At 33.8% G+C, this 25,621-nt stretch overlaps 1 protein-coding gene across 1 annotated transcript in view; it reads left to right on the top strand.

Annotated features, from left to right (window-relative positions):
- The first annotated feature begins 17,081 nt into the window (after window positions 1-17,081).
- The window catches only part of LOC110037373 (zinc protease PQQL-like), a 69,917-nt gene continuing 61,377 nt past the window's right edge, over window positions 17,082-25,621 (top strand). The window contains exon 1 of the mRNA XM_020742009.1: window positions 17,082-17,401. Coding sequence (XP_020597668.1) covers window positions 17,193-17,401 — 209 coding nt within the window. The 5' untranslated portion in view covers window positions 17,082-17,192. The remainder of the gene's footprint in view (window positions 17,402-25,621) is intronic.

A 25,621-nucleotide genomic window follows, 5' to 3' on the forward strand; every position in this document is an offset into this window, starting at 1 on the left:
ATTGAGCCCAAAGTGTCAAAATACAAACAACATAAAACTAATAAAGGGTTTTGGTAATGCTCATCCTCACGACATATTTGTTAAATGTCTTCGGTGGCAACCCTTTTGTCAAATGATATGCAATTATGAGATTTGTGTCAATATGCCCAATTAATACCCTATATTTCTGAATTTCTTTCTTAAAGACAAGACATTTTAATTACATGTGTTTAGCACCTTTAAAATACTTGTTGTATTTACAAAAGAAGACTGCTGCGAAGTTATCACAATAAATTTTCAGCGGCTTGGCAATATGTCGACAATTCCAAGTCTTGAAATAAAATTGTAGCTTCAAAGTGAGCCACAAATTCAACTTTCGTTGTGGAAGCAGTTGTGATAGTCTGCTTCGTACTTTTCTATGAGATTGGTCCTTCAGCTGGAAGGAACAGATAGCCAAATGTTGATTTTCTTATATCAACACATCCAGCAACATCTAAATCTGCATATTTTATCACTTCAAGATTTTTAGATCTTCTATAAGTGAGTATGTGGTCATTTATTTCTTGCAGATACCTCAAAACTTTCTTTGCAGCTTTCTAATGATCTATTCTCGGATTACTTTGATCCTGCCCAGCATTCCTTCAACAAAGCTAATGTCTGGTCTGATACAAGTCTGAGCATACATTAAGATTCTAACAATATATGCATAAGGAATTTCTTCCATTTGTTTACTTTCTAAATCATTCTTTGGACAATGCATAAGGCTAAATTTATCTCATTTTTTAATTGGAGAAATACTTGCTGAGCACCCTACCATATTAAATCTATTAAGAACTCTTTTGATATATGTTTTCTGAGACAACCCTAACAATCCTTGTGATCTATCACTAAATATTTTAATTCCAATAACATATGATGACTCACTCATATCTTTCATTTTAAAGTTCTTAGAGAGAAAATGTTTGGTTTCATATAATAAGCCAAGATTATTAGTAGCCAACAAGATGTCATCAACATATAAAATGAGAAATATGATATTGCACCCACTGACCTTTAGATATATACACCGATCAACAGTGTTTTATTTAAATCCAAAGAAAAAGATGGTATCATTGAACTTATGATACGATTGTCGGGAAGCTTGCTTAAGTCCGTATATTGATTTCTTAAGTTTACACACCATGTGTTCCTTTCCTTCAACAAAAAATCCTTCAGGTTGACTCATGTGGACCTCTTTATCTAAATTCTCATTCAGAAAGATAGTTTTCACATCCATTTAGTGTAGCTCCAAATCATAATAAGCTACTAGTGTCATGATAATTCTAAATGAATATTTCTTAGAAACTAGAGAAAATGTTTCTTTATAGTCAATGTCATCTTTCTGAGTGAAACCTTTGGAATCTAGCCTGGCTTTATATCGTTCAATATTGTCATTTAAGTCGCGCTTAGTCTTAAAGACTCATTTATAGCCGACTCTTTTACAACCTTCAAACAATTCAACGACATCCCAGACTTTATTGTGATCCATCGATTTCAACTCATCTTTCATTGCATCTAACCATTTAGAAGAATTTGCATTTTTTTATGGCTAATGAAAATGAAACTGGATCTTCATTGACTCCTAAGTCAAATTCAGATTCATGTAGATAAACCACATAATCATCGAAAATAGTAGACTGTTTTTGTCGTTGAGACTTTCTAGGTACTACTTCATGTGGTTCATCTAATATAGGTTCATTAGTGATAGTTTCATTGTGGGGTATTTGATCGTATATCTGTTGTTCTTCTAAGTTGTCAAACTGTTCAACAACTATAGGAATACAACTTGAGAAAATTTTTTTTGGTAAAGGAACTTGAACCTTAATTTATTGGATCTTCATTTTATGTGGTTCCAAACTCCCACTAACTTCATCATTTTCAATGAACTTGTCATTTCCAGCTTCAATAATTCTTGTATTGTGGTTAAGACAATAAAATCTATACCCTTTAGATTTTTCTGGATAACCAATGAAGAAACCACTGGTTGCTCTTGAGTCCAGTTTCTTTTCATGTGAATTATATAACCTTATTTCTACTGGGCAACCCCAAACATACAGGTGTCTTAAATTAGGTTTCCTTCCTATCCACAGTTTAAAAGGAGTTTTTGGAACTGCCTTATTGGGAATCCTGTTTAACAAATATGCAGTGGTCTTTAAAGCATGCATCCACAATAATGAAGTTAAAGAAAAATTACTCATCATACTTCTAATCATTTTCATTAGAGTACAGTTTTGCCTTTCTACAATATCATTTTGTTGTGGTGTTCCTAGCATAGTGTATTGTACACATATGTCATTAGTTTGAAGAAATTTAGCAAATGGACCTGAAAATTGTCCAGATTCATTGTAACTTCCATAATATTCACCACCTCTATTAGACCTAATAATTTTCATTTTTTTGTCTAATTGTCTCTCAATCTCAGTTATATACACCTTTAAGGCATTTATAGCTTGATATTTTTTATACAATAAGTAGATATAATCATAACGTGAAAATCATTAATAAAGGTGATAAACTATTTCTCTCCACCAAAAAATGGAACATCATAAGGTCCACAAATATCAGTGTGTATAAATTTAAGAAGCTGTGTGTTTCTTGTTGCGGCTTTCTTAAGTGCATGATTTGTGTGTTTTCCTTTAATACAATTCACATAGGTGTCAACATCAATAAAATGCAATTCATTAAGAATTTCATTCTTTACTAATCTTTCAATTATTTCTTTGGATATATGACCCAAACGTTTATGTCATAAATAAGTTGAACTTTCATTCATAAAACCTCATTTTGTACCAATATTATGATGCAAAGTCATCAGGTTTCAGTAATAATGTTATCAAGTTTAAGCTTATATAGAACATCACAAAGAATACCAGAACCTATGAGATGATTATGTTTAAACAAACTGAAACAATAATTTCAAAATTTGAAAGAGTATCCAATAAAATCAAGTTTAGAAAATGAAATTAAATTACAAGAAACAGAAGGGACATAAAGTGTTTGAAAAAGGTCTAAATGATGTCCAGTATTTAAAATCAACTAATAGATTCCAAAAGCTTCAACTGACGCTTTGACTCGGTTTCTCTGACTCGGTTTCCCATGAAAGTTTCCCATGAAAACAAACTTTTCATTTGGGTTTATGATTTAGGTTGTAAGGAATCCCTACATTGTATTATAAACATGAGTGATACAATCAAAATCAATCCACCAGGTATTATAAATAACTTCTATCAAATTTGATTCAAAACATACAGAAACACAAGGTTTATCTTTCTTTTCGAACCAATCTTATTTATTTTAACACTCATTTTGATAGTGTCTAGGCTTTCTGCAAAAATGACACTTAATTTCATTATATTTCTCTTTGTGAATTGGAGTAGATGATAATATCTTTAGTGGTCTTTGTTTGCCCTTTCCATTATTCTTTATAGGTTTATTTACAGTTTTTCTTTGATGACCCATGAGATTAATGGAGTGATTTACTTCTTTCTTAAGTCTTGCTTCCTCTTGAACGAGCATACATTGTAGTTCATTCACATTCCACTTATCTTTCATAGTATTGAAGTTCTTGTGAAATAGACCATACTCAAGAGGCAAGGAGTTAATGATAAATTGCATAAGGAAATTTTCATTCACTTCCATTCCTAGGGTCTTAAGTCTTGATGTTATATTCGTTATTTCAACGACATGCTCATGCATAGTACGAGAACCATCAAAATTTCATGTTGGTTAAAGTACTCAATAGTGTCTCAACAAGAAACTTATCAGTAGAGTCAAACTAGGAACAATTCTTATCAAATTTCATAAATTCTTGAGCATTTGTCGTGTTAGGAAGTGTACACTTTATGTTATTTGATACAGTCATTCGCATAAACATGAAGTTTAATCTGTTTGATTTTTCCAAAGCTTTATAGAAAGATATTTGCTCGGCACTGCTAAAATTAGTAAGAGCAAGGGATTTCTCAGTCATGAGTGTCAAATTAAGATTTAAGATTCAAAACTCCAAGGTGAAACTGGACTTGCTCACGTCATTCAGAGAAGTTAAGTCCAATGAAAGTTTGAACAGATGTAGTTTGCGAATGAAGAGAAATATGAGTAGTTACTGCAAATAAATAAAACATGCTCGTGCGTTAATGCTTCGAACATTAAACTTACATAGATATTCATATAAAATCATATTAAAATAATTATTATAGTAATAATAGTGTATTGAAATTTCTTTTGGGTGATATAATAATACACAATAATAAGCATAATTGATGTTTGACTTAAATATAATATAATGGGTAATTGTTTATACTCAAATTAGACATGTCTATTATCTTTGGATGTATAAATATATCTTAACTAAGTATATAAATAGATTACAATTATATTCAAAAAATTATAAAATGAATGATCAACCTTTGGACAATTCAAAAAAAATTTATAATCAATGAATTTTAATATTTTAGTAACATAATGTTAGATTATTTCATAACAAGCATCACATACTCATGAGTAACTGAATTCATTTGATTTGACGTCTATTAAACTTACTAATTTGGTCATTTTGGTGACTAACAAATTAAACATAACATCGATATCAAATAAATAATAATTTCAATCATATCAATTTACTTTAGCATTAGTGATCTAATTCAAGATTTAATTCATAGCTGAAGTTTAATACAATTAACTTAAATAAAATTATATGAAAAATCATAAATTTAGTAATCAAGGCTCTGATACCACATGTTAGAAATTCATGTTTAACAACTATGACAAAAATTTTAAAAATATATAATTGTCAAGATCTTTTAAATTCATGATTTTTACATATTTATAATAAAGTGACACATATATGTATTCATGATAATAAAATTTAATATTGAATAGATGAAGTTCCTTTCTCTAATTCCTCAAAACTTTATGTGATTTCTAATGAAGGGAAATGCACAGGGTGTGTTAAGAATAGAGAGGACTAATTCTATGAATTATGATATATTTAATCACCATCCATCAAGGGGGTTACTAACCAATAGAACTTATGATAACTTAATAAATTAGTTTATTTTTATTATTAAAATCAATGACATAAGTTAGTAACCCCTATTCCTATTCATTTTAGGGATTTAATAAATTAATTGATTTTATTATTATTAAAATCAATGACATAAGTTAGTAACAAAATTAATAACTTAAGTTATCATGAGTTATAAAATAAATATCATAAGTTATAACATAAGTTATGAGTTAAGAAAATAAATAAATTAAGTTGTCATGAGTTATAAAAATAAATAACATAAGTTATGACATAAGTTATGAGTTAAGAAAATAAATAACTTAAGTTATCATGAGTTATAAAAGTAAATAACTTAAGTTGTCATTTATTATGACATAATTTATGAGTTAAGAAAATAAATAACTTAACTTATCAAAATAAAACTTATAAGTTATTAAAATAAATGAGAGCCATAAATAAAAATTTAACACAAATCACCCAATTTCTATGAATTTACATAGATAATTTTTATATTTTGTTTTAATATTTTTGCCACTAAAATCTTTCATATCACGTTAAATAAATAATCATTTTAATTTTTAAAAATTGGAATATATTTTTTCATGCATACCTAAAATACACACACACACACACACACACACATATATATATAAACTAGTAGAAATTGATCTTTGAGTGGTATGTATGTAAATCCTCATTTTCACACAAAAAAAAGGATTTTATTTGCACAATTATAGAAATATCAACTAAAATGAGAAAAAAATTGAATCTTACACTACCACTCTTTTGAACTATTTAGTTTAGTAGCATAACCATCAAAATATTCACGAGCTTTAAACAAAATTCACGCAGGTCGAATGACCCAAATGCTCATGGTCACCAATTAAGGAATACAAGCTTCGTGCTTTTAATTAATTCAATATGGTGGCTTAAGCTGTGTATTTTTTTTAAGGACTTTCAACATGCAAGGACCATACGAAGGTAGAAATCACTCTAGAGAAAGTCATAACACTTGTAGTTGGCCCTAAATCTCTCAAGAATTCCACTTCACAGCTTCTGAAAACTATCTTATTTCATAACATTGTGGAGACTGTAATCCATCAAAATTGATCAACTGCTTGTGTTGTGCAAAAATCCTGATAATATAGATTGATGCCCTAGAGTTTCATTGGCTATGACATGCATAATCCACTTGACTGGCTACGTTGGCTAATTTCATGATTTCAATCATTTGAAAAAACTACAAAACCCGCTCTCAAACAAGAAAAGCTAGATTTATTCATTAGAAGTTCATCTTACATGTGGAACTTAAGGGATTGGCATACAGGTTTAGGAAGCTTTAGTGAAAATCACATCTCTGTCAACTTCAAACTGTTATTGCACTTTTTCTTGAATTTAGATCTTTGAAAATGTCTCGGTTGCGTTCAAACTCTCCTTGATTGTTATTTATAAACACTTAGGTGGTGTATGGTGGAAGTCGGTGATAGATAGAGAGGAGAGGCAGAGAATTGAATGTCAGATTCTATGTATGATGTTTGATTTAAATGATAGTTAGATTCTATCTTGTGATATTGAATGCCCAAAAATATTTTTATTTACCATATCTCCTCGATTTGAAACCTGTTATGAAAGATTTAGAATAAATTTTTAATGAAGTTCATATTGTTACATGTTATTAGATCATCGTTCGCTTATATGAGAAAGAAAGCGAGGATCTCATCCTTATGATATATGAGTAGAGAAAGATCTGATTTGTTGAAGTGAATACCTTGTTGAGTAAGGTATGTCGAAAGTGTTGAATTTTGCTAACGAGATGATTGTTTCAGGCCAAATATAACTTTTCGTAAGTGACAAATATGTTGAGAATATCGATGATCTTGGAAGCCTAGAGGTTGAGACATATAAACAACTTCTTTTGAACTTCCATGTAGAAAAGCGTTTGATGCGTCGAGTTGGAGAATGTCTCAGTTTTTTTGAATGGATTTTTTCATAAGAATTATGATGGTAGTCATTTTGGCCACCAGACTAAATGTCTCAAGGTATATACTTTTGTATTCTTGATTGAATCCCTTTGCTAGTAAACGAGCTTTGTATCTCGCAAAGGTCCTGTTGAAGTGTTGTTTGATTTTATAAGTCCACTTACATTCTATAAATTTGCAAGTAGAACATGTAGGAACTAATTCCAAGGTCCCTTGTTGTTGAAGAGCTAAGAATTCTTGGGACATAGCTTCTCTCCATTGGGAAAACTTGATTGCTTGCCCAAAGCTAGTCGGTTCAGGTACTTCGTTGAGATGATGCTACATATCAAAAAATTTATTTAGGTTTCCACTTACCTATTTTGAGTTTGTTATGTATCTGATGGGTGGAGACGAGATTGGAAGACCTGCCTGCTGTGGGAGACAATGACACAGTTGCTAGTTATAGGATGGATATTATAGTTGCTTGGGATAAGGCTAGGGTATTAACTTAACTTCATTTTGTATTTCTATGTTGAGGATCAAACTGTTGGGCCTAAAGGGAAGGATCAGTGTGAGTCTATGGTCTAGATATAGGGAGGATTTTCGACCCAGTTGTGGTGCTAGTTTCGGCTGTTGTGTTGGGCAAGAGGATGAGGGGTGGTATATTTGAGTTGGGAGTAGAGTTGAATGTGTTATTGAGTAGATAATTGGATGAAAGCATGCTTCATGAAATGCAACAAGTTTGGTTATGATAAGTTTTTTGGTTGTGGGGTTATAACACAATAGTCTTTATGTTGAGTGGAGTAACCTAGAAATATACAAAATGGAGCTTTGGAATGTAGCTTGTTAGTGAGTGTGGCGTGCTGCCGCGGATAACATCATGATCCAAAAGTTTTCAAATGAGCATAACTTGGAGCTTTAAGATATAGTAGCTGAAATAGTGAGATGTGTTGTGTTCTAAACAACATGTGATTGATTAGATATATGGTCATTTGTGCTGCTTTGGTTCAAAATATGACGCGTAATTTGGCTGTGAGTAAGAAGGCTCGTATGGTTTCTATAATGTGATGGTGCTTCCATTCTACCACTCCATTTTGTTTTGGAGTGTAAGGACAACTCAGTTAATGATGTATCCCGTTTGAAGATAGGTAAGTTCAAAAAGTGTTGGATGTCCCCCCTCGCCCACCCCCACCATCAATTCAAAGAGCTTTGATTGAAGTATTGAACTGATTATTGATAAGTTTATGCAATTGAGTAAATTTTGAAAGAACTTCAGACTTGTTTTTCAATTGTATTAACCAAGATCATCGAGTACAATCATTGACAAATATAATATAACCATAAATTCATGGCGGTTTAAAATCCGTAGATTTTAAATCTATTTTTGGATATTTTATGGCTCTTGAAAGAAAATCAGTTAAGAAATTATATTTACCTTTTATTTGTTCAAATGTTATTTTATATCATTACCTTCAATATTGGTTATAAAATTTATCCATCTTTTACTATATATTTTCTTTTTATTTTTATTTTTTTAAAAAATGAACAATTGCTTCGCAATTAGTTCTTATTGTAAATTTTTGTTTTATTGTAAATTTTTGTTGTAATTGTAAATTTTTGTTGTAAAAATAATCTAAAAGTATTTAAAGCATTTATTACTCCTGTTATTTCATAATCTAACTATGTTGAATTTTGTGGTAATTGCTTAAAACTTGCTGAGGCATATCTGCATAATTTTTCTGTACTTTGATATGCTTCTTCATATGGTTTAACCCTTAATTCTGCTCCCCAACCTTCTTGGGATTCATCAACTATAACTATTTTATAGTCCTTTAGATAAAGAAGAATTTAAAATTAAAATAAAAGAATTAAAAGATTTGGGATTAGTAAGACCATCAAACTCTGAACATAGATCTGCCGCTTTTATGATAAGAAATCATGCAGAGATAATCAGAGTGAAAGCTGGAATGGTGATTACTTATAAAAGATTAAATGACAATACTGAAGATGATAGATATAAAATACCAGATAAAGATATGCTAATAAACCTAATACAAAATAAAAGAAAATATTTTAGTAAATTTGATAGTAAATCGAGTTTCTGACAAATAAAATTAGACAATGAATCGATAAAATGGAAGACATTTACAACACCCTTAGGATATTACGAATGGCTAATAATGTCTTTTGAATTAAAAAATGCACCAAGTATTTTCCAAAGAAAAATGGATAATATATTCAAACATTTAGACTATGTATTAGTATATATAGATGATATATTAGTAGCATCACATAACCTTAAAGAACATTATGCAGATGTAGAAGAAGTCCTTAAATTATGTATTCAACATGGTATAATTTTATCTAAAAAGAAGATAGAAATCGCTAAAGAATATATAAACTTTTTAAGACAAAAAATAGGAAAAGAAGAAATAGAATTACAAGATCATATATCTAAAAAAGTTTTAGAATTTCCAGACAAAATAGAAAATACAAAAGAATTGCAAAAATTTTTAGGGTTATTAAATTATGCTAGACCATACATTAAAGATTTAAGAAAAAATATAAATTTTTTATATAAAAAAACCTCTACAACATGCCAAAAATATTTCAATATAGAAGATATTAAGGTTATACAAAAAATTAAAGAACAAGTTAAAAATTTACCAAAATTAACTTTACCCTTATAATCAGATTATAAAATAGTTGTAGTAGATGCATCCCAAGAAGGTTGGGTAGCAGAATTATGGGTTAAACCATATGAAGAAGCATATCAAAGTACAAAAAAATTATGCAGATATGTCTAAGAAAGTTTTAAGCAACTACCGCAAAATTTAACATTGTTAGATTATGAAATAACTAGAGTAATAAATGCTTTAAATACTTTTAGAATATTTTTACAATAAAAAATTACAATAAGAACTGATTGCGAAACTATTATTCATTTTTACAAAAATAAAAGTGAAAAAAATATATATATAATAAAAGATGGATAAATTTTATAACCAATATTGAAGGTAACCAATACATTGAGCTCCATAACTATATCTCTGTGTGAACTTAAGGCATTGATTCATGGTGTTGATTTTCGTGGAGAAGTTATGGAGCTCGTTCCTGAGCTGTATGACACGAGATTCACTTGATGACAAAAATCTTTTGACAAAATCTTCCAAATAGTTGTGGTCGTATCAATATTTAATGAATGAGGTAAGAGATATAGTGGAGTAGAGTGCAGCTGTGAGGCTTTAATTAATCAGCTTCCAACTAGAATGAGCATTGTTGACCAATTTGTCTTTCGTGAGAGGAGTAGGATGGATCGAACATCCATCAAGAAACGATTCAAAACCATTTGCTTTTAATACTTTATAGATCTAAGAGTGTCAAATGGGAAAATTATCAGTGGTTAGATGAGTTGTAACAAGACTTTTGATGTTCCTGTAAGAAATTTGAGGGTTGTAGGAATTGGTGAAGATAATGGCTGAAATGTGTTTGTATATGTTGTGGAGTTTGTAGAATCCAGGAGTATGACTTGAGAATAAATCCAAGTGAGCATGGGATTGCAAGCATACCATTGTACTTGGAGATCAAGCAAGTAAGTGGGTCAGGTGAAGGGCTCAACCAAAACCAAAAGAAATTGGAGTCCACATGTCAATTAAGATGACATGGGTTGGAGAAAAAGAAAAAAAAAGGAGTTGCTTTCGTCATAAACACAATAACGAAACTAGTAAAAGCATGCGCAATTCAGGCCGGTACTTCACAAGACACCTCCATAAATGACTTTTACATATCCTGAAGTTAGGTCAGATATGTGGTTCTATCTAAAGTCCTTGAGGTTGTTGGAGGACCCGAGCTACAAACATATATTCATGAAGATGCCCCCCAAAATTTAGGTTGATTACTTATGTTTTTTTATGGACAATTGATTTTGTAGAGTTATTGTTTATTGATTTTGGTATTTTTTTCCCATTCATTTCATAGGTAATTTGATTTGGATATTTTTATTTCGAGCACTGACAATCAATATTTTTCTCTATAATTATTTCTGCTCATTGTAATTCGTCTTCAGTTTTCAGATCTTCTTTTTAATGTTGTGTGATTCACACTTATTACTAGAACATAACACTTCTCTAGGATTGATTCACAGCGATTAAGCCTTACAAGAAAAATTGTTGCGGCTATGGTTTTGTTTTACGAATATCAGAACCCTTACGTCTATCGAACTCTCTGCATGATGTTAACTTATATTGGTGATAAAGTAGTCGTTGAGCTAATACATGAATACCCTAGAAGGTTTAGTAACATGTTTCGAATAAAAAAAAAAACCCATATTTTTTTATTTGCTCGAAGAACTACATATTCATCATGGACTCCACAACTCCTTAAGAATGACAACAAGAGAGGTGTTAGCAATAACCCTCTACTTTTTATCACACAATGAATCAATGAGAGGAGCGATTGAGCAATTACAACATTCATCGGAGACAATTAAAAAATATTTCTTTGTGGGTTTGAAAGCACTTGTCAATTTGTCGACAAAGTTAATTAAGCCGGAGGATCCAATATTCGAGATAATTCCAACAAATATTGCAAATGACCCGCGGTATATGTCATTTTTTAAGGTAATTATTTTTAACACATTACATCCAGATGTTAAAAAGAGTTGTGTGGTAATCACAACTTGAACTAATCTGTAAGAACTATATTGAAGCAATTGACAAAGCCTACGCGGACTCACGAGTATCCAACAGTGAGATGTCGCATACATTGAACAGTGTAGATCACCAACACAAAATGTAATGGTCATATGTGACTTCAACATGTGCTTTAATTTTGTGATGACTGATTGGGAAGATAATGCACATGATAATCATATTTTTACTTCTATGATAAGAAATCGAAGACATAGCTTCCCGCACCTACCTACAGGTTAGCAAAAATATCAAACACATTTGTTTTTCTTTAATTTATTACTAATTATGGTATTTGGGACATGTAGATATTACTTGATCGATGTTGGATTCCCTTTACAAAGGGGGCATCCGAAGCTATTTCCAAATATGAAGTATCACATTCCTGATTTCAAAAGATAAAGAAGTAAATGTTTAACAAAAGACACTCCTCCTTATGTGGCGTAATTGAAAGAATGTTTGGAGTGCGGAAGAAGAAACTAGTCATGCTACGTGATGTGCCAATATATTCATACCAAAACATGTGCAAATTGTAGCGGCCACGATGAAGCTCCACAACTGCATTTAATGACACCATTCTCGAACAGATGTTGACTTCAACATGGCCGACAATGACAACTTGTAGGTCCCATCAAAAACTTTTGAATATATAATAGGATAATCTATATCACAACTAGAAGTGGAATTACATGAATATTACACCCAAGATAGCGAAGGTGCCGCGAAAATGATTGATTTAAGAGAGTGGATTACATATGTCATTGTTGGATGTTGATTGTATTCTTCTTCTTTATTTTATAACGTTTATGTCTATTTTATATCACTTGTATTATTGGTATTTTAAATATTAGAAGTTTTATATTGTTTGTAATTATTTTTTCTCATTTTTTGATTCTTTTTCGTATTTTTTTTGGGTTTGTGAGGTCTATGATGAGACATTTGACCTTTTGGGTTCTTTTCAATGACCCAATAGTCGTTGTTGGTTGGTGTCACAAGTGAAATCTTTATAAAGACAATCAAGCTCCTCTTTTCTTTTCGATACTGGGGATTTGAGATACTTCTGGATGGCTTGTTTGGTCATTGTTGGTTTGTGTCACATTTCAAATCCTGATAGAGAAAACCATGTTCCTCTGTTCTTTTTTATGCTCAGGTTTTTAAAGTACTCATGGATTATTTTTTTTTGGCGATATGCATATGCGACACACATGAGTCTAGTATTAAGTGAGCTAAATGAAACCAATAACCCCTGTTTTATAAGGTTTGCTTTCTTCTTATTATGTCATTTTTGGTGGGCTTGATATACTTAATTTTCTGAGACCCCACACCTGCATGAAAATGTAATTGACTACTATTTTTGTCAAATTATAAAGTCCATATTTATTTTATGTTATATCGATTATTGATATTTTAGCTATTGTAAGTTTTATGTTATTAGTTTTTTTAATAATTCAGGAAATATGAGTTCTAGGATTTCAGGGACTTCCTGATGAGTGCCCCACCACTGTAAACAACAAACAACAAACTTTCCTATTGACGTCACGTTGGGCACATAACTACGGGAGACAGCTGCACATGTGTCCTCAGGGCTTCACGGAGAAGTGTGACTTCTTCTGGTGGGCAGACAGTTTGATAGATTCCATTGCCGATAGTAATCGGAGTTGGATGGTATCCATGAAGAATGACATAGCTTGTGACAGACGCGATATGGATTTTAAAATTAATATTATCATATTTTTAATTGTAATTTTAATAAATTTTTCTCATTTTTAGCAAATTTGATACTTCTTGTTGATTAATGTGTGCATCTTATTTTTTGTAATGTTATAAAGTAATTTTTTGTTTCTCAAGTATAAAATATATTACTATGACAGTTCTGCTACAAACAACATTACTACACAAATGTGAATGATCATTTATCCAGAAACAATAGCAAATCAATTGTTTACAACAACACAAATCAAACAACTAACCAATTTATTTAGACTAGCTGCTAATCAATAATTTATCTGGTGATCAGTTACATATCAACGACTTATTAAATAAGTTGTAGCTGCCCCAAACAAACTATAAGAATTGAGTTTCAGTGGCAGAAATGAGCTGGGTTCAGGGTTTATTTGGGGCAGTTGTTAATTATTTATAATCTGCTTATAAACAAATTATTATGATAATCTGCAGATTATTAGAATAAGCTGACTTATTATTTGGGGCAACTTATTCATAACAACTTACTGGGAGCTGTTGTTGGATAAATGACCATTTTAACCCTGTTTCGTTAAGCTGTTTGCAACATAACTATTTATGGAAAATTATAGATAAAACAGATGTCTCAAAATATTACAGTTCAGTTACAAAAATTAAAATACACTGCTAAACACTTTGTGAGTATCAAAACAAATAAAATGAGAAGAAATACAATTATAATAACAAGTAAGATTATTAAAAGGTTTAGTTTAAAACTCTGACGTCGTCTCTCCTCAGCGGCATTGTACTCTTGGGAAACCATCTTAACACGATCACTGTCGGGCTTAACACGATCATTGCGACCTGGGAGTACGTTGGAATGTCGGCCCAACGGAAGAAACTGCATCTTGCTGAAACACCCCTATAACAACCGTAGAACTGTCTCCCATTGCTATGTTGCTGGCTTGACGTAAGTAAGGGAGCCGACAGTCTGCAGTAACACAACACAACTCGAGAAGTCCCTGAAATCCTATAGCTCATACTGCTACTGAGATAAAACAATCAAAATATATAATATGTTATATCACAAAACTAAATAAAAAACTAAAAAAAGGAAGAAAAAAAAACTAAAACTAAACAATGTAAAATAAATAATTTAAAACAAAATGCAAATTCATACTACACTGAATTACATCCTAAATGAAAGGTATGAAATTCTTAATAAAACCTAAAAATACAAATCCATACTTCATTGGATTACATCCCAAAATAACATATTATAAATGAAGAAGTGTGGTTGAATCAACATCTAGTTATGGCATCTGCGATAGACTCCCTCAAAGCAGCCATCTCGTCTGCACCCTCACCGTCCCGAGTTTCATATTCAATTTGAATTTAAGCTTGTCGTAATCTCTTACAGTCAATTATTTAAACAACTTAGCAATATTTTGCCAACCTTCCTTATTAAAATACGTGGTTGGTATGTTCTCTAGTTCAATTTTCTTAATACATAAATCACAAAATATATTTGTAACTTCTTTATCCCACATTGCGGAGGGACCCCCTTCAGTCGCCTTAGACATTGAACTATAGAGAACAAAGGAACACCAGTTCCACAACCTATGAAATTATCCTTTGCAATTTAAAAAAAAATAACATATTATAAATAAACATCGACAACCAACATCATTTCCACAACGTTCCAATTTACAAAAAAAAAAAAAAAGTAAACAAGAGATTTATGTGGTTCAACCAATGAACTACATCCACATAAGATAGTCCACAAAAGTTTTATTAAGAAAATTTGTAATATTACATAGCTACGAAATTACATAGCTACGAATAAGCTTAGCTACGAATAAGCTCTCAAATATATAAGCTTACTACAACATGCTCTCAACTAACAAGCTCCATATATATAACACTCGGTCAGCCTTTAAAAAAAAATGGAACCAAAAATTGAATTTTGATGGATTTTCTCTGTGTTCAATTTCAAGAGGAGTGTCAAATGCAACCAAGCAAGCAACAGGGCTGGCAAATGATTGAAGATAAAGGGACATGCGTACCCCAACACCTCTTCCAGATAAGCTTGCCAAATTTCATAAACTTCTTTTTTGGTAATGAAGAAACGACTTAAAACACTTCATAGGAACCATAAACATCAAAGGGAGAACACCACAACATGAAATTCTTCCTCCCTTTTCTCCCTTTGCTGATAATAAAAGTCCACCAACTAATATATAAGAACACAACATGTTTTCATGCTTCCACCCTTTTCATGTATGCTAAAAACCGAATGTCATTTGAAAGCCTAATATAAAACACAAAGCCTCACATATGCATACGAACAATAAACCAAAAGTAGGTACAACCAGTAAATTCAAATCCCTGTATCAGAAAGACCAAGCAAGCATTAGCAAATCCCTGTATCGGAAAGACCAGGCAAACATTGTCATTATGTATTGTACTTAACTTCCTAATGCTATAACCATTGCCATTCTTAACTTAAACCGAAAGATAAGAGTATGAAATCCTCTCAATGACAATGTAGATATGAGTTTGAAACATTAGACATACAAGCTATTAAACTTGCATAAGAGAATAAACAATATCGTAATAATTTGAGATACATTTTCATGAACCAAGCCTCAATCTTCAATTATATAACCAAATCAATTTCCATAGCTTGCATCAAAGTTATAATCCATACCAAGGACAATGACATTTGCCACCAATGGGGATTACAATGTATACATATATATGCAGCACATAAACAAGAATTAATAGCAGAATTTTCATAAACCAAGCTCATACCTATGTTTCCTAAAAACAAGAATTAATTGCAGCTCCTATAAACAAGAATTAATTGCAGCTCTTAAGCATTTTCATGAACCGAACAACATTATTCCTCTTTCCATGAAAAATACTTGCTTTTCCAATTGAAATAATAAGAAAAAGAGTAAAAAAAATGAAACAACCGAAAAAAATCAAAACGAGAAGCAAAAATCAAAACGAAACTCGGCCCCGATGTAAGGAATCCATTCTCCAAACTTTTCTTCACGCCTGACAAAAAATGAAATGAATTATAGGGCATAGAACTATTTGCATTGTTCGAGTTCAAAATAAAATGAAGAAGATGAAAATCTTCGGTCAAGGAAGGAAAAAAAAGCAAGGATTGTGGTCCGATCTCCACAAAAAACCATTAACACCAAAATAAAATGATGTTCGATCATCTACAAAGAACCATTCACGCTCACCGACGTTCGATCGCTCTAGAGGAAACATTCCTTACGAATTGACGGTGAGGGAAAACATACCTTGCGAATCAGAAAAAAAAAATCGAAAGGAATACAGTTCGATCTCCTCTAGGGTGACAAATCCAGAGAGGGAGAGTGCGAGGGAGAATAGAGGTAACTAGAGCAATGTTACAAGCTAAACGCGGGACGCAGGTTTTCTCCCGCATCAAACGCTCTTAAGAAATTTCGATAAGCTAATGCACTGCGGCAGGGATAATCCGCACGAACGCGACTTCCAAACATCAAGGCGGCGTTTTGAAAATGCCGCCGCACCTAAATAAGCTGTCCCAAACGGGCCCTAAGTTTATGGGGGGTTATTTTGAAATATTTGATGTTTGAGTGATTAATTTGTTATTCATAAAGTTTTAAATGGTGTGTAGAAAAAATAAAAAAAAAACCCTTAAAATATTGAATTAGAATGGTTTTCTCTTATACCAATTCCATCCCTGCATCTTCGCCACTCCCTTCCCCGCTCCCCCAAATTTCTCATCTAGGGCACACTGGGCCTAGGGCATAAGGTCGGAAAACAGACAGCTCCGAGTTCAACAGAATGGATTTGTTACCCACGGAGACACAGTCTCTCAGCCGGCGTCAGGGTTTTCGGTCCCTGAAACTGGTGAATATATCCATGGACGATCTACTGCCCGAGGTGCCGGTTGGCGTAGACTACGGCGTCCTTGAGAACGGCTTAACTTACTACGTCCGATGCAATCCCAAACCGCGAATGCGGGCAGCACTTGCACTCGCCGTTAAGGTCGGGTGAGTCAATTGGTTGCCTTTTCTTCTCTTGCAGTTGTTTTGTTTTCGTTCTTTTATAATCTATACCGAGGGTTTTCTCGGTGGCGACTATCCTGTTTTGCTGATGTGCTGGGTGGAGTCTGATTGTGTTTACGTCCTCAGCTGGCAGCGAAATAAAATCGCACTTAAATATGGAGGCGGCCTCCTTTTTTGTTTTTTCTGCTTGTTGCTGGATGGGTGGGATCGAGCTGGCGTGTTCCTTCTGTTCCTTTAAAGTGATGTATTTTCAGGCTTTGATGACGATCTCTGGATATTTCTGATAGCATTGATCTATAGAATCAGCTGTTGATGAGCTTCTATTTACAGCTAGTTTACTTGATATGCTCCATGTTAGCAGTATGCAGGCTAAACAACACTAAAACAGAAACAAAAAATGGTACAAGATGTAGAGAAGTAAGATAGCTCTGGCGAATTTTAGAACTGATGAAACTACTAAGAAATATGAATAGAGGAATAAGATGAAGTTGAGAAATACCGAACTGGATTTTGATTTTACCTGCTATTTTCTTCTCTAATACATTACCGATAACTCATTCCCCACTCTCACTTCCTTTTTCAGACCAAATATAAAGAAGTCATTTGGCCATTATTTTGAAACTAGAAAAATAAAATTCTCATCTCGTTTCTCACACTCCTTAAACAGCACACCCCTTACACCTAATCCACATTGTAGTCCTTGACCCAAAGAAGGGGTTTTCAGTTTTGTCCTATAGATGGGACCATGGGCGGTGTTGCCTTTGCATTTTTTCACTTATGTGGATGCAACCTATGTTTGTTTAGGTGAGTTCACTCCCTTCACCTTTAAAAATGATATTGACCTCAAGTTCTAGGTCATACATGCAGGAGTTTGAGTAGTTTTGTGTTGGAAATTTAGGTTGCATCCTCCAGCGGGAGATATGTCAAGAGTTACAGATAGCGGCTAGTTCAACCATGGTTTCTTTATTTCAGGATTTAGTGGGAAGTGTGATGGTGTGGAGCAGATCATTGCGATAAATTTTTTTCGGAGACACATGGAAGAATGAATTATGCGGGGCTTGGCCAATTGAACCAGTTAGGCCAATCGGCTCAGCTGAGGGCTTTGTCCAACCCCTATAGGACGACACAAAAATTCATGTGGAGGGAACTATCTACCCCTTTCCCCTTATTCTATTTCCTTTTTCTTTACTTTTGCTCTATATATGCGCTGTTTTGGTGCTTTGGGGTTCAGTTTTGTGTTTCTTGATTTCAGAGCTCCTGTCGCAAGGCATCTCTTCCCTTGATAGGGCTGTATCCGAGGATGGGTGGTGCTTCGGTTGAATCCTGCTTCAAGGTGATGATTATCTCGTTAATCCCTCACCATTCGACACCTTCTCGGCTGCTGTCCAACGTCCTTGCACCCTCCCTGTCATTGCACAGTGTCCCTGCATCCTCCTCGTTGCCAACCAACCTCTCCCGCACCCATCCAGTCGTTGCTCAACGTCCCTGCAACCTTCCCGTGACCGACCAACCTCTTCCCACCCATCCAGGTGCTGCTCAGCATCCTTTCATCCCTCTCGTTGCTGACCTGCCATCCCTGCACCCTTCCTATAGCCGCCCTACCCTCCCGCTTCCTTCCTTGATTCCGCTCTTACTTCCCTGCTTCTTTCCAGACACCTCCTAACACCCGCTCTTGCTACTGCATCTTACCTACCCTCCACCTGATTGCGGTCATAGCACCACAACCCTTCCCCACACTTGCTGACTAGCTGTAAGTCATCACCGTCGCCTTCGCCAAAGAGCACCGTTTGTATTCGTGTCATTTTATTTATAATTTTATGAACCCTTGTTGTTTTTGTTTGTAAGTTCTAGCAATAATAATCATATTTTCTTTTTTTTAGATTATTTTTGATATCATTTGATATCAAAGCTAGCCTAATTCTAGTCCTCCCATCTTAGGTTTTTCTATCGTTCACCTTAACTCTCTGCAAAAAAAAAAGTTATCTTGTATATCCTCAACCACCCTATCCAAACCCAAAACCTAATCATGCCACTACGAAGATACATGCTAAAAATTACTCAGGATGAGATATAATGGGAGATCCATCGGCTTCTACATAGGCTCATGGAAATCGATGACAAAACTTAGCAGGAGATTACCCCTTGACCATGATCTGGAGAGTCAAAGCGGAGAAAAAGACGAGGATCTGAATCCGTTCCACAGAGAAGACATAAACGATGAGGAATTATTACCATACTGGTTTTCGAAATTCATTATTAGAGGAAATTGAGAGAGGAGTCAACATATGGAGGACATAGGGACTTCAACATCAAAATGGATCAACCAGAGTTAGATGGGATTATGGATCCATATGAGTTTATTAACTGGTTGAATCTGTTGAACGAATCTTTCAATATAATGAAGTGTCAGAGGATAAGCGTGTGAAATTAGCAGCCATTAGATTAAAAAGAACGCCTCATTGCGGTGGGAGGATTTATAGAGACAGGAAAATGGAAGACAATGATAAGATTACCAACAGGAAAAAGTCGAAGAAAACAATGCAGAGGAAATAACTTCCACCTCATTAACATAGGACATGTTCTCGAGACTTCACCAATTGCAACAAAGAAAACTTTTAATGGAGGAGTTCATAATAAAGTTCGACCAATTACAGATGAAATGCGAGTTGATCGAACCATAGGAGCACACTATAACCCGATACATTGGGGGCTTGAAGCCCGCTATTAGCAATGTTGTGCATTTACAATCATATTGGTATCTGAGGGACAATGGAATGACAAGATAATTCAGAGTGGAAAGAAGCCGAAGAAGGGTAGGTCTTCGAGTACAGTGCATGTCAGGAGGCGTTTCAGGTGCTATGGCTACGAACACATAACCTTCAATTGTCCCATGATCTGAGTTGTCACATTCACATTTTAGGGCGTCAACGAGGATGATGTGTCAGAGGATAGTACAGAGGAAGAACTTTAGCTCTAGGGGGACGAGAAATTGCTAGTCATACGTAGAATTCTGCAAGCAAAGTTAGAGCGAGATCAGTCCAGAGGAAGACCTTTAGCTAAAGGGGACAATGGAAAATTGCTAGTCATACATAGAGTTCTGCAAACAGAGTTAGAGCGAGATCAATCATGATTGAGACTCAATATATTTCGTAAAGGGCAAGTTTTGCAGTTTGATCATCGGTAGCAGGAGTTGTGAAAATGTGGTGCCCACGTTGATAGTGAAGAAATTGGGATTGACTGCACAGAAACATCTCTAGTTTGTTTAATTTGTGAATTGAAGTTTTGAGATTACCAGTGGCAAATTTAGGGATGGTAGGACGAATTAACTTTATCATGGGAGATAATTGCACAGTTGGAGATGGAGATCTAAGGTTATGCTATGCTTGAAATCGTTTGTCAGCTTTTGCTTCCAACAAGGTAAGACGTAGGTTGATTTCCTCGAGGATTTCTCCAATATTCTGCAGTTGTTTTTTAATGATGTATAGGCGATCGCTAATGCGCACTAGAAGATGAGTGTCGTTTTTTATTCGATTTGATGAATGAGTTGGACAAAGAGCGAGATGGCCACAAAAACACCAATTTTTAAGAGCTTATAGGTTAAACAATTCTAGAATAAAACCGGTAACGACATAAAAAGCAAAGAAGTAAGATGGCTTAGATGAATTTGAAAATTTATGTAGCTTCAACTAAGGGAAGAAGATGAAGTTGAGAAGTACAAAATGGGTTTTGAGTTTGCTAGCCCATTTCTTCTCCAAACCTATACTCATTCCCCAACCTCACTCCTTTTTTTCAACTCAATAGAAAGAAGGCTTTTTGTAATCTTTAACGAACTAGAAAATGACATTATCATTTTTTTTCTCACACTCCTATATAAGGTCCAAGTTATGCCCATGCCATGTGTTAATGGTCAAGCCAAAGGGGTTTGCAGTTTCACTTTTCATTTGGGACCATAGGTCCATAGTTGGTGTTGCTATCCATGAATTCATGGATACAATCGAAGTTGGTTCAATTGAGTGTGTATCACTTCAATTTTCACACTAAATTGAGCATGATTGCTTTTCTTTAGTTCTTGCATGCTTCTCAAGTTTCTATGATGTAGTCTGGGTCTTCCATCTTATCATGTATCTATGATGTAGGGTGGAAATGGTGGTGGGCAACTTCAAAATTACTTTAATATCAAATTTTGTGGCTTGGATTTGTAGATTGGGTAACTTGCTGGATTTGTATTTTGCTCGATGATCGCAAATATGAAACTAACTCAAGCTTAGAATTTTGAGATGGCTGTAGGTTTAGGGTTTGGGATGATTTTAGGGTTGGAGTTTGAGATGCTTTAGAAGATGGGGCATGTCAGGAAATTTGCATGGCTGCATTGCGATTAAACCTAGAGAATAGGCTGTCAGAACCAATCAACATTTTGAATGCAGAAGTTACAAAGAATTGAATAATGAAGACCCGTTAAAAAAATCCACTTAATTCTAATAACCAGAAATGAGAAGGATATTCCCCAAATTATCGTGGGACTAAAAGGGTTCTAGAATTTGGGTTTTATGACCAATTTTCCTTAAAGTTTGATATGAGAAGGAAGGGCTATGATTGGTGGTGAGAGAATAGGTCGGTTCGGTTATTGAGGGGAGATTGACAATAATATTGGAGAGAAGTAGCTGATTAAAGCATCAAACATAATCATAGACCATGCAACTTGCATTAATTGAATTTCTCAGGAGTTTGAGAGCCCTTTTCTAGGCATCCAAAGGCCCCTTAATATCTAAATACATGCCTGATTTTTCTAGCTAACTTGAAAAAAATATAATTTGAAATTCAATTAAATCTTAGTAGAAGAATAAAAAATTCCGAAAATTCCAAAAATTCTTGAAGTATTCTTTTTCTGTTCAACATGATTAAATCAAGCTATGAAAATGGCTAATTATCTTGGTTTTGAGTGCAGTAGTGATGTTTATGCGATGAATAGATAGATGGTGCTCACGAATTATTGTGGAGTGTACAAAATTTTTCTTTGGAGAGTTCTAATGTTGGCACTTTTTAAGGAGATCAAGAGAAACTCGATGGAGTTCATGCATTATGTAAGATTAATTTGATGTTGGATGATCATGACTTTAATTAAATATTTTTATTGGTCAGAAGAGCATATTGTACTTTATTGATTGTTCTCTACTTAATGTTTGTTATTACTGGAATTGATTGTAACACAAGAAAGCTGTGGATTATTTAGTGATGTAGTTACTCGTTTGATACTCCTGTAGTGAAAGTAGGAGTTTTGAATGTGTCTCGATAAGGTAATATCTATTCAACATTGAAAGTGGAACTCATATTTATGTTAGGATGAAATCAACATCATAACAATTTGACCCAATTATTCTATTGACTAGGCATTGTCTGAAGGCTTGGTGATATAATGTTTTATTCGAAAAACATGTAGGATGAATGCACACTAAAATATAATCAATTTTTATTTATTGCTTTTGAATTTTAATAGAAAATTTATACCCATTATCATACAACAAAATTTTTTTTCCTTGTATCAGCACATAATTTATGCAGGTAATCGATGATGACATAACCAAAAAATAATGATGCATGAAGATGACAGTGCATCTTATGAGATATCTTTTTAATTATCCGAAGTCACGCTAAATAATGAGTAATTTTTTATACAACTGTTAACAGATTTTGATATATTTCTAAGGAATATGTAATAAAACTTATAATTATTTCATTGTAATGGTGATTCGTGAATAAGCATTCTATACTATTCCTTTGAAAAATATTTCAAATGGTTTAATTCGATGATTCTTCTCTTCAAATTTTTTTTGCAATTTCATAGTTGATGTTCTGCTATGCATGTTTTTTGTCAGAAAAAGTTTCACTAATGATTTCACCGTTAATTTCTTTCCAAATTTTAAATTCACACAATTTCTGTAAGTGGAGATTCAAACAACCTTTATCGAAGTATAAAGCCAATGCGTTCATTCTCTTGCAAAATAACATACTCGATAAATAATTTCTCAAGAGCAAATTTAAGAAGATGCTCAAGCCTGACTTATCACTCAGGGTCAACTTTTATCAACAACTCTGCATTTGAATCATACTTAGTTTCAATTCAAATGGAACTTTTTTTCTCCAAATTAAGGTCCAAAGCTTGCTTTATTTATTGTTGAGATTGAATTCTTGTTTAGATATGATGCCAAAGTTAACCCAAACAATAATAGAAACTGAAATTTTTTTATTGGAAGCAAATGTGCAGTAACAATCAAACACACTTGAAATGGAAAATACAACACACACGACACACAAACTCATGTTAGAGTGGATCCCGGGTGAGGGCGGTGATGGATAAGGGGCTTGAAAAGGTGGCAGCGAGGTAGGGAGGGGTTTCTGGACTGCGGATGAGGGATAGCAGAGATTATGTGCTGCTGGAATAGGGGGGCAGCAAGGGTAGACGGTCCAAACAGCTGCGGTTTGCTGTTTGGGGCGGCTGGATAGCAGGAAAATAACAACGGGAAGGCATTGCGATTGCAGTAGTGACAGTGGAGGGCTGGGACAGTGAGGACAGCGAGGACAGCGAGGACAGCGAGGACAGCGAGAAGGGATGGCTGGAACGGCGATGGAAGCAAGCATGCTGGAAGCTGTGAATTGTCGGAAAAAGTAAGAGGGAGAGCCGACGGCTGATTTGGAAGGAGGAAAGCTGGTATGGTGGAAGGCAGGGGGCTGGAACAGTGATGGCAGCAAGTGGGTGCGCTGGAATCATATGGAACTTGGGTTGGAATGCATAAATTGCAGGAAGAACAACATCGACAGCAATTTCGGGCGGCTGCAACAGCGAATGGAGGGCGGGAGCAGTTTGGAGGATGCAGAAAGGGTATGGAGAAACAAACACCACCTCGGGAGAGAAATACAACTGGAATATAATCCAATCCCTTGGACGCAATCTTCGAAGAGAAAAACGGACATCTGCGGCTGTTATGGTAGAAACCCAAACCAAAACTTCCTAAAGGCACAAAAACAACATATTTATAGGCCTAGGGTAACTGTTGTGGTACTGTAACAATGATGGGAAAAAACTCCTCCTGGGTCGCTCCCGTGTCAATATAGTAATGCATATTATATTTTGAGCTTAATTTTTGATATTGAATTTCAATAGGTACCTAAAATAGTTCCAAAGCCAGCTTTATTTCAATTCATGTTTAAATACTATTATATGCCCAACTTCAGAATGTGCAATCAAATATATGTAATTTATGAAGAGTGGGTATTGGTGATATAAATCATCACTCAACGGATATGGGGCATGGAATAACTCTTAAAAGTAGGACTTGATATGTCATTGGCACAATATTTTTGGTCATAAATCGTTATCATTGGACCGTTCAATCTCAATATTTTCGTTCAAAAAGAAATAATCAATGAAATATAATCACATGTGGCATATAAAAAGCTTTAGGAATAGCTCAAGTAAAACTAACATTGATATTGTAATGATTGCATTTAACATGTTTTCAATGCATTTTATCTTGGGCAATAAATCAACAATGGCATTCATTGTTAAACATGATTTTAAAATTATACTATCTCCACAGAATAAAAAATGCCTGAAAAAGGGTATTTTATTTAAATTAATCACAAATATACAAACTCATTGATGCGGAACCAATTTAACTTTATTAATTTGGTAGTGGGATGCCCATCGGTAAGTGCTCCGACCATATTTGACCTTAAATTTAGAATAAAACACTTAAACAAAATTTCAGCGTGTATAACACTATTAGTGCCGAATGCGTCTTTTCCCAAAATGCACTTCACACAAACATACAAAGGCTTTTTTAAAATGTCTGTGTATCGTAGTAATTAATTATCTTATCTACATTATTAGTCTTCTTCTAACCGTAAATCATTATCTTTAATATCTTAAATTGGAGCAGCTTCAAGATCAAAGCTGATATGATAGGATTTTCTTAGAAGATTTAGTAGTTATGGTTAGGAGTGTTAATTTTTGTTTAGGCTTGTATCCGGTGCCAATTTATTGTGGAACCCAATGGTAGGTTGACAATTATGTGAAGGTGCTATCTTTGAAACAAAAAAAAGAAAAAAGAAAAAAAAAGGTGCTATCTTTGAAACACTAGAAAATATATAATCATTTTAGCAGAAGGGTTCAATATTATCTTTTAATATCTATATTAATTTTATAAG

The sequence above is a fragment of the Phalaenopsis equestris genome, unplaced genomic scaffold, assembly GCF_001263595.1.
Source record: "Phalaenopsis equestris unplaced genomic scaffold, ASM126359v1 Scaffold000002, whole genome shotgun sequence".
NCBI classification, from domain to species: Eukaryota; Viridiplantae; Streptophyta; class Magnoliopsida; order Asparagales; family Orchidaceae; genus Phalaenopsis; species Phalaenopsis equestris.